A 10,000-nucleotide genomic window follows, 5' to 3' on the forward strand; every position below is an offset into this window, starting at 1 on the left:
TGTATCAGAAAGTGACTATTTTTTTCTGTAGTCGAAATCAGAGGATGGTAGATTTCCTATTCGATCAGGTGAATACCATTCTGCTTTTTCAACCGAGCGTGATTTGGTTATGTGTTATTAACGGGTGACACTGATAATATGGCCTGTAGATGTTTATTATTTCATAAAACGGAATGTGATCAGCCGTGGCATCCTGTAAGGTTATGTGAGAGAGGAACCCAAAAGAGGCCACCCGTGAGGCGGGAGGCTTCAGGCTTCGGGGCCAAGGGAAATGAGGGGGCCCCGTTCGTTCCTCGAAAAAGGGGGTGAGGGGACCGGGCTGAAGGCTCAGAACCCACACGACCTCACAAGCCAATTATCCCCGGAGATGCAGGCCTACCAGGAGCGTGACCAATACGAAGAAGCATGACAAAAAAATACAAAAGCTAAGACGAACAAAAAGAACCGTGCAGAAGGCACCAAAGTAAAACAAACTAATAAGTAAAAGACAATTGCCAGAGGGGCTTATGACTGAATAAAAATACGCCAGAGGGATTGTGAGATTGAAAACCTCACAATCCCTTGCATGAATTATAATTATTGTAGATTCATATTTGGGATGTAAAAGCAAAGACCCCTAAGTTTTTTCTTTGCATCTAACTAGGAATGCTTTCTCTGCCGTTTGTTCAATAGGACTAAACGTCCGCAGACATATATATTGTGCATCTGCCGTGAACTACCAGGCGATGCGCATGTGCACGAATGTACACACACACACACACACACACACACACACACACACACACACACACACACACACACACACAGACAGAGACACACACACTCGCACGTAGGCGATTTGTGTGTGCACTCGCGCGGATTTGTAGATAGTTATTCATATTCTTATTATCGAACTTACTATAGTATCCTGCCTGTTCCACGTTTCTATTACTCAATGGTCGTGTGATATTTAAAAGGTCGCTGTTGTATTTATGCACCAAACAACCTGCTTAATTCTAAACTGACACATCACTGCGCATATACAGTAAACTATAAGCCTCTACTCAGTGAGGCAGGCATGCACTAGAACATTTTCTAAAAACAAGAAAATTCTCTCGAGATCTTGTGCATTGAAAATTCACGCATAAGCCACATAAACAAAATATATATATTCAAAAGCTCAAAGGCTCAGGTTAGAATAAAAAAAAAAAGCTTGTCTTGTAAGTTAGTAAGTTAGAGGTTTAAGATGTGTGTGTGTGTGTGTGTGTGTGTGTGTGTGTGTGTGTGTGTGTGTGTGTATGTGTGTGTAGTTTTTCATTCATCCAAGAAGTTGCATAAACAATGACTGTTATTTTATTTTCCCTTTGATAATACCTTTACATTCCTATTTACGAGGATTTTCAAATAAAAGAGAATTTACTTCATTCTTGTGAAAAAAAGTGTATTCGCGTGAAGAAACTCAAAAGGTAATGTTAGTCATTATGATTATAGGATAAAGAAAGAAATGAGAAAGAGAGAATTATCTTATAGTAATTCTCTCTCTCTCTTTCTCTCTCTCTCTCTCTCTCTCTCTTCTACTTCTCTCTTCTCTTCTCTTCTCTCTCTCTCTCTCTTTCTCTCTCTCTCTCTCTCTCTCTCTCTCTCTCTCTCTCTCTCTCTATTCTACTTCTCTCTTCTCTTCTCTCTCTCTCTCTCTCTCTCTCTCTCTCTCTCTCTCTCTCTCTCTCTCTCTCTCTCTCTCTCTCTCTCTCTCTCTCTCTATTCTACTTCTCTCTTCTCTTCTCTCTCTCTCTCTCTCTCTCTCTCTCTCTCTCTCTCTCTCTCTCTCTCTCTCTCTCTCTCTCTCTCTCTCTCTCTCTCTATTCTACTTCTCTCTTCTCTTCTCTCTCTCTCTCTCTCTCTCTCTCTCTCTCTCTCTCTCTCTCTCTCTCTCTCTCTCTCTCTCTCTCTCTCTCTCTCTCTCTTCTACTTCTCTCTTCTCTTCTCTTCTCTCTCTTTCTCTCTCTCTCTCTCACTTTCTCTCTTCTACTTCTCTCTTCTCTTCCCTTCTCTCTCTCTCTCTCTCTCTCTCTCTCTCTCTTCCTCGCTCTCTCTCCTTCTGTCTCCACCTATCTATCTATCTATATGTCTGTCTGTCTACCAATGTATGTATACATGTATGTATGTATGTATGTATGTATGTATGTATGTATGTATCCATGTATGTATCTGTCTACTTTTCTCTTTCTCTCTTTTCCTCCTTTCCCTCCCTCTCTTTCCCTTCCTCCTTCTTTCCTTTCTTCCTCCCTCCTTCCCACCCTCTTTCTTTCTCCCTCTCTCTCCCTCTCTTCCATTTTTCTCCCTCTCTCCTTCCCTCACTCCCTCTCCCTTCCTTCTCCCCTTTTCCCTCTCTCTCTCTCCCTTATTCCCGTCCTCTCTCTATTTTAGTCTTATTTTTTTCCCTCCCTTTTTCCCTTTTTCCTTCTCCTTCTCTCCCTATTTTCTTTCTCCCTCCCTCCTCCCTTTCTCCCCTTCTCCCTTACCCCCTCCTTTTCCCTCCCCTTCTTCCTCCCTCCCTCACCTCCCCTCCTTCCCTTCCCCCCTCCTTCTCCTTCTCCCTCCCTCCCCTCACCTCCTTCTCCTCCCTCCTCCCCTCCCCTCCTTCTCCTGCCCCCTCCTCCCCCCCCTCTTCCTCCCTCCCTCCCCTCCCCTCCTTCCCTCCCCCCCTCCTTCTCCTCCCCCCTCTTCCTGCCTCCCTCACCTCCCCCCTCCTTCCCTCCCCCCCTCCTTCTCCTTCTCCCTCCCTCCCCTCCCCTCCTTCTCCTTCTCACTCCCTCCCCTTCCCCCCCTCCCTCCCCTCCCCCCTCCTTCCCTCCCTCACCTCCCCCCTCTCCTTCTCCCTCCCTCCCCCATCCTTCCCTCCCCCCTCCTTCTCCCTCCTTCCCCCCTCCTCCTTCTCCTCCCTCCCCCCCTCCTTCTCCTTCCCTTCTCCCTCCCTCACCTCCCTCCCTCCCTCCCCCCCTCCTTCTCTTCCCCCCTCCTTCTCCTTCCCTTCTCCCTCCCTCACCTCCCTCCTCCCTCCCCCCTCCTTCTCTCCCCCCTCCTTCTCCCTCCCTCCCCCCCTCCTTCTCCTTCTCCCTCCCTTCCCTCCCCTCCTCCTTCTCCTACCCCCTCCCTCCCCTCCTTCTCCTTCTCCCTCCCTCCCCCCCCCCCTCCTTCTCCTTCTCCCTTCCTTCCTCCCTCTCTTCCTTCCTCAACGTAAGACTCAGCGAGGTCGTGTCTGATAATGCAAGACGAGAGAGGAAACGAAGTGTCTGCGGTTGGCGGTGACGGAGAGGCGCACGTGAGGCTCAGGTGTCGCCGCACCTGCTTTTAGCGTCGTATCCCCTTGATGTTTCGTCTGCTCACGGATCTTTATGATTTATGTTTATTTTTGTCTTTATTATTTGTTTTTATTTATTTGTTATGCGTTTGATTGTTGATCAATCTTCTGTGTCATCGCTTATGTTTTTAGAGCCGTATCCCCTTGATGTTTCGTCTTTTCACGGATCTTTATGTTTTATGTTTATTTTTGTCTTTATTTATTTATTTTTTATTTATTTATTTGTTATGCGTTTGTTTGTTGGTCAATCTTCTGTGTCGCCGCTAGTGTGTTTAGTGTCGTATCCCCTTGATGTTTCGTCTGTTCACGGATCTTTATGAGTTATTATTTTTTTTATCTTTATTATTTGTTAGATTTTTTTTTTTTTTTTTATGCGTTTGTTTGTTGGTAAGTCTCCTGTGTCGCCGTTCATGTTTTTAGTGTCGTTTCCCTTTGACGTTTCGAATGTTCATTGATCTTTATCTTTATTTTTATCTTTATTATTTATCTATTTTCTATTTGTCTGTTATTTATTTGTTTGTTATTCAATTCCCGATGTCGTCACACCTGCTATTGTCGTATCCCCTTGATGATATCGTTTATTCATTGCTCTTTTATCTTTATATTTATCTTTATCTTTGTTATATGTTTATCTATTTTTATCTGTTTGTTAATTAGTTTGTTTGTTTTCTTGTTTCTCTCTTTCTTTATCTTCTTATTCATTTGTTTGTTCTTTGTTTATCTATTAGTTTATTTCGTTATCTATTTATTTATTTGTTTGTCTCTTTATTTATCTGTCTATTTATTTTTATGTTTATTTGGTTATCTCTTTATTCATTTGTTTACTTATTTGTTATTAAGTGTCGCCGCTCCTGCTTTTAGTTTCGTATCCCCCTGATGTCTCGTTTATTTACTGATCTTTATCTTTATTATTTGCTTGTCTATTTATTTATTTATTTGCTATTCCTTTGTTTGTCAATCAGTCAATTAATTAATCAATTGCGCAGTCAATCAATCAATCAATCTCCGTTGTCGCTGTACTTGCTTTTACTGTCATATCCCTTTGATGTTTTGATTATTCAGTGATTTTTATCTTCATCTTTGCCTCTATTTTTTTGTTTATCGCTTTATCTATTTATGTTTTATTCATTTGTTTGTTAGTCAATCAATTAATCAATTAATCAATCTCCGGTGTCGATGCAGTTTCTTTTACTGTCGTATCCCCTTGCTGTTTTGATTATTCACTGATCTTTATCTTTATCTTTATCTTTATTATTTATTTTTTATTTGTTTGTTATTTATTTGTTTGTTTTTCAATCTCCGGTGTCGTCACACTTGCTTTTACTGTCGTATCCCCTTGATGTATTTGATTATTCATTGATCATTTATCTTTACTTTTTGTTTATTATCTGTTTATCAATTTACATTTTTATTTGTTATTTGTTTGCTTGTTAATCAATAAAAGCACCTGCTTTTAGAGTCGTACCCTCTTGATATTTTCTTTATTCATTGTTCTTTATCTTTATCTTTATCTTCACTATTTACTTATCTATGCATTTATCATTTTTTATTTCATTAATTCATGTCAACTTATTCATTAACTTGTTTGTCAATCAACCAATCAATCAATCAATGTCGCCGCTCCTGCTTTTAGTGTCGTATCCCCTTCATGTTTTCTTTATTCGTTGCTTTTTATCTTTTTTTTTTCTTAATTAATTGATTGATTGATTAAATTCGTATTTTTTTGTTTATCTGTTTGTTTACTTCTACATCTTTCTATTTATGTTTGTATTTATTTCGTTTATTTGTTTAATCTGTTAATTTATTTATAGCTTTATCTGTTTTATTATTCATGGTTTTGTAAGTTATTATTTATTTGTTTATTAATATATTCATTTATTTGTCTCTCTTGTTACTAATTTATTCATTCTTTTATCTGTCTATATGTTTATTAATTAATTTATTCTATCTATCTATCCATCTACCTATTTATCCATCTATCTATCTATCTAGCTAGCAAGCTATCTACCTACCTACCTACCTACCTATCTATCTACCTACCTATCTATCTATCTATCTATCCATCCATCTATCTATCTATCTATTTATCCATCTATCTATCTATCTATCTACCTATCTACTTATCTATCTATCTATCTACCTATCTATCTATCTACCTACCTATCTATCCATCTTTCTATCTATCTACCTATCTATCCATCTATCTACATATCTATCTACCTACCTACCTATCTATCTATCTGTCTATCTATCAACCTATCTATCCATCTATCTATCTATCTATCTATCCATTTATATATCTATCCATCTATCTATCTATCCATCCATCTATCCATTTATCTATCTATCCATCTATCTACCTATCTATCCATCTTTCTATCTATCCATCTATCTATCTATCTATCCATTTATCTATCTATACATCTATCTATCTACCCCCCTATCTATCTATCTATCCATCTATCTATCTATCTACCTATCTACCTACCTACCTATCTACCTACCTACCTATCTACCTACCTACCTATCTACCTATCTATCCATCTATCTACCTATCTACCTATCTATCCATCTATCTACCTACCTATCTATCTATCTACCGACCTATCTACCTACCTATCCATCTACCTACCTACCTATCTACCTACCTACCTATATACCTACCTACCTATCTACCTACCTATCTACCTACCTACCTATCCATCTACCTACATATCTATCTATCTATCTACCTATCTATCTACCTACCTATCTACCTACCTATCTATCTACCGACCTATCTATCCATCTACCTATCTACCTACTACCTATCTACCTACCTACCTATCTACCTACCTACCTATCTATCTACCTACCTATCTACCTACCTACCTATCTATCTACCGACCTATCTATCCATCTACCTATTTATCTATCTATCTATCTACCTACCTATCCATCTATCTACCTATCTGTCCATCTATCCATTTTTTTTCATTTCAGGGAACTTGTGCCGCTGTACAGGTTACCGGCCGATCCTCGAAGGCTTCGGGACGCTTTGCAACGAGAGCAACACTGGCTGTGGTCGTGAGAAATGTTGCAGACTCAGTGCAACGAACGGAGGTAGGGTTGTTGTTGTTGTTCTTGTTGTTTTTCTTGTTTTTTTTGTTGCAAAGTCGTTACGTTGTTTTGTATTTTTTTTTATTTTTTATATAACTATCTATATAAATATTTCTCTCTCCATCTACCTACCTGACTATCTATCTATCTATTTATCTATATATATATATATATGTTAATCTGTCTGTCTGTCTGTCTGTCTGTCTTTTTCTTTCTCCTTCCCTCCTTTTGCTTCTCTCTCCCTCTATCTATCTGTCCATATAACTGTCTATCTATTTTTCTATCTATTTATCTATCTATCTGCCTATCTGTATGTCTATTTTATTTTGTGCAGTCTGTCTGTCTGTCTGTCTGTCCCTCCCTCCCTCCCTCCCTCCCTCCCTCCCTCCCTCCCTCTCTCTCTCTCTCTCTCTCTCTCTCTCTCTCTCTCTCTCTCTCTTCCCCTCTCTCTCTCTCTCTCTCTCCCTCTCTCTCTTTCTACCTACCTCTCCCCACCCCTTTCTCTCTCCCCACGAATACCTCACACAAACAAATCTTACTCACAAACAAACCTCTAACCTCTACCTGTTCCTCCCCTTCATCAAACGCCCAAGACTGCAATGGCTTCACGCAAAACGGCTTCAGCAACGGCGAAGCTCAGGGTCGAGATGAAGCCCGCGGGACTGAAGCCAGTGCATTGGTTCCTAAGGACGATTTCACGCCCTACGACCCCAGTCAAGATATCATATTTCCGCCTGAGTTAAAGGTGAGATTTTCCTGTTGCGGGAGGTAGCGAGAGGGGTGAAGGAGTGGGGGGGGAGTGGTTGGGAGAGGTTAGAGTGCATGTAGTGGGTGAGGGGGGGTAGAGTGTGTTGGTGAAGGGGGGGTAGAGTGTGTGGGTGAGGGGGGGTAGAGTGTATGGGTGAGGGGGGGTAGAGTGCGTGGAGTGGGTGAGGGGGTGGGTAGAGTGTGTGGGTGAGGGGGGGTAGAGTGCGTGGAGTGGGTGAGGGGGGGTAGAGTGTGTTGGTGAAGGGGGGGTAGAGTGTGTGGGTGAGGGGGGTGTAGAGTGCGTGGAGTGGGTGAGGGGGGGTAGAGTGTGTGGGGCTGGGTGAGGGGGGGTAGAGTGCGTGGAGTGGGTGAGGGGTAGGGTAGAGTGTGTGGGTGAGGGGGGGGTAGAGTGGGGAGGGGGCGGAGAGTGGGTGGGGTGGGTGGGGGTTGGTCCGGTGGGTGAGTGGGGGGGGGGGGGTAGAGGTAGTGTGTGTGTGTGTGTGTTTGTAGTGCAGAAAAGGCATGAATGAGAAAGAATATCTTCACACTACAAGAGATGTATTGTGAAGATATCCTTTTCTACATTTGTCAACATGAATGCGGTTTATATATGTATGTACAGTATGTATGCATATATATATATATATATATATATATATATATATCTATATATATATATATATATACACATATATACATATATATATATATATATATATATATATATATATATACACACACACACATATATATATATATATATATATATATATATATATATATATATATATATATATATATATATATATATGCACACACACACACACACACACACACACACACACACACATATATATATATATATATATATATATACATATATATATACATATGTTCGCATGAATGTATATATCTACTTGCATTATACCTGACACTAACACAGGCTATAAAATAACCAAAAAACATACACACTCGACGCCAAGTTCAATGACGTTCACAAAAAAAAAAAAAACACACACGGGGAGGGGGGTAGGGGAGGGCAAGGAGGAGGGGGACGTCTGAAATGTGATAAAATCGTGCAATACTTCGATTAATTTCCCCTCCCCCCCCCCCCTCTGCCATTTTCCTTCGCGTTATGCAATGACATCGAGGTAACAGACAAGTGATACGCGGAATTCATCCGTTGTTCTCCCCCCCCCCCACCCTCCCCCCTCAGGTGTAGAATGAAATTGGAAATTGATTTTTAAAAATTGGTTATAAAATGGCGTTATTATAGTCTGGGTAATTAACATCCATCCATGGATAGGTTGGTGGGTGGATGGATGGATGGTTAGATAGATTGATAGATAGATAGATTGATAGATAGATAGATAGATTAACAGATAGATGTATGGACATATAGATAGATTGACTGACAAATATAGATAAATAAACAAATAGATAGATAGATAGATAGATAGATGAATAGATAGACAGATAGGTAGAGTGTTAGATAGATAGAAAGATAGATAAATATATAGATAGATGCATATGTGGATAACTAGACAGATACATATATATATAGATAGATAGATAGACAGACATATAGATAGACTGATTTATTCACAGAAAGATGGATAGATAAATAGCAATAATAATAATCTCTCTCTCTCTCTCTCCTCTCTCTCTCTTTTCCTATCTCCCCGTCTCTCTCTCTTTCTCTCTCGCTCTCTCTCTCTCTCTCCCCCATCTCTCTCTCTCATTCTCTCTCTCTCTCTCTCTCTCTCTCTCTCTCTCTCTCTCTCTCTCTCCCCCTCTCTCTCTTTCTCTCATTTTCTCTCTCTCTCTCTCTCTCTCTCTCTCTCTCATTCTCTCTCTCTCTCTCTCTCTCTCTCTCTCTCTCTCTCTCTCTCTCTCTCTCTCTCTCCCTCTCTCTCTCTCATTCTCTCTCTCTCATTCTCTCTCTCTCTCTCTCTCTCTCTCTCTCTCTCTCTCTCTCTCTCTTTCTCATTCTCTCTCTCTCTTTCTCATTCTCTCTCTCTCTCTCTCTCTCTCTCTCTCTCTCTCTCTCTCTCTCTCCCTCCCTCTCCACTCCCTCCCACCCCCCTTTCTCTCTCCAGCTGAAGATTCACCTCCACCACCAGCCCTTGAAGTTCCAGGGTCCGAGGGTGACCTACTGGAGGCCGACCTCCTTGCCCCACCTGCTCCGCCTCAAGTGCCACCATCCTGAGGCCAAGCTTGTAGTGGGCAACACCGAAGTGGGTAAGTTAGAGTCTGGGTTTGAGGGCGAGTGGGTATGTAAGGGTGGGTCGGAATGGGTATGTGTGAGGGGGAGAGGGAAAAGTGGGTGTAGGTGTGAAAGTGTGGGTGTAGGTCTGTAAGTGTCTGTGTAGGTGTGAAAGTGTGGGTTTAAGTGTAAAAGTGTGGGTGTAGATGTGTAAGTGTGTGTTTAAGTGTGAAAATGTGGGTTTAAGTGTGTAAGTGTGGGTGTAGGTGTGTAAGTGTGGGTTTAAGTGTGTAAGTGTGGGTGTAGGTGTGTAAGTGTGGGTTTAAGTGTGTAAGTGTGGGTGTAGGTGTGTAAGTGTGGGTTTAAGTGTGTAAATTTAAGTGTAGGTGTGAAAACGTGGGTTTAACTGTGTAAGTGTGAGTGTAGGTGTGAAAGTGTGGGTTTAAGTTTGTAAGTGTGGGTGTAAGTGTGCGTGTGGTTGTTGATGGCTGGACTGGGCGTGGGTTAGTGTGTAGATGAGTATGTGGATATATCTCTCTAGATTTAGATATTGATATAGATAATAGATACAGACGTAGATACGGATATGTGTGGGTTTATGTCTCGGA

The 10,000-nt window shown here is 41.2% G+C and overlaps 1 protein-coding gene across 1 annotated transcript in view; it reads left to right on the forward strand.

The window, feature by feature from the left end:
• LOC125045715 (xanthine dehydrogenase/oxidase-like) overlaps positions 1 to 10,000 on the forward strand; it is a 30,386-nt gene that overhangs the window by 1,035 nt on the left and 19,351 nt on the right. The window contains exons 3-5 of the mRNA XM_047643145.1: positions 6,323 to 6,442; positions 7,033 to 7,184; positions 9,286 to 9,427. Coding sequence (XP_047499101.1) covers positions 6,323 to 6,442; positions 7,033 to 7,184; positions 9,286 to 9,427 — 414 coding nt within the window. The remainder of the gene's footprint in view (positions 1 to 6,322; positions 6,443 to 7,032; positions 7,185 to 9,285; positions 9,428 to 10,000) is intronic.

This window comes from Penaeus chinensis, chromosome 37 (assembly GCF_019202785.1).
Source record: "Penaeus chinensis breed Huanghai No. 1 chromosome 37, ASM1920278v2, whole genome shotgun sequence".
NCBI classification, from domain to species: Eukaryota; Metazoa; Arthropoda; class Malacostraca; order Decapoda; family Penaeidae; genus Penaeus; species Penaeus chinensis.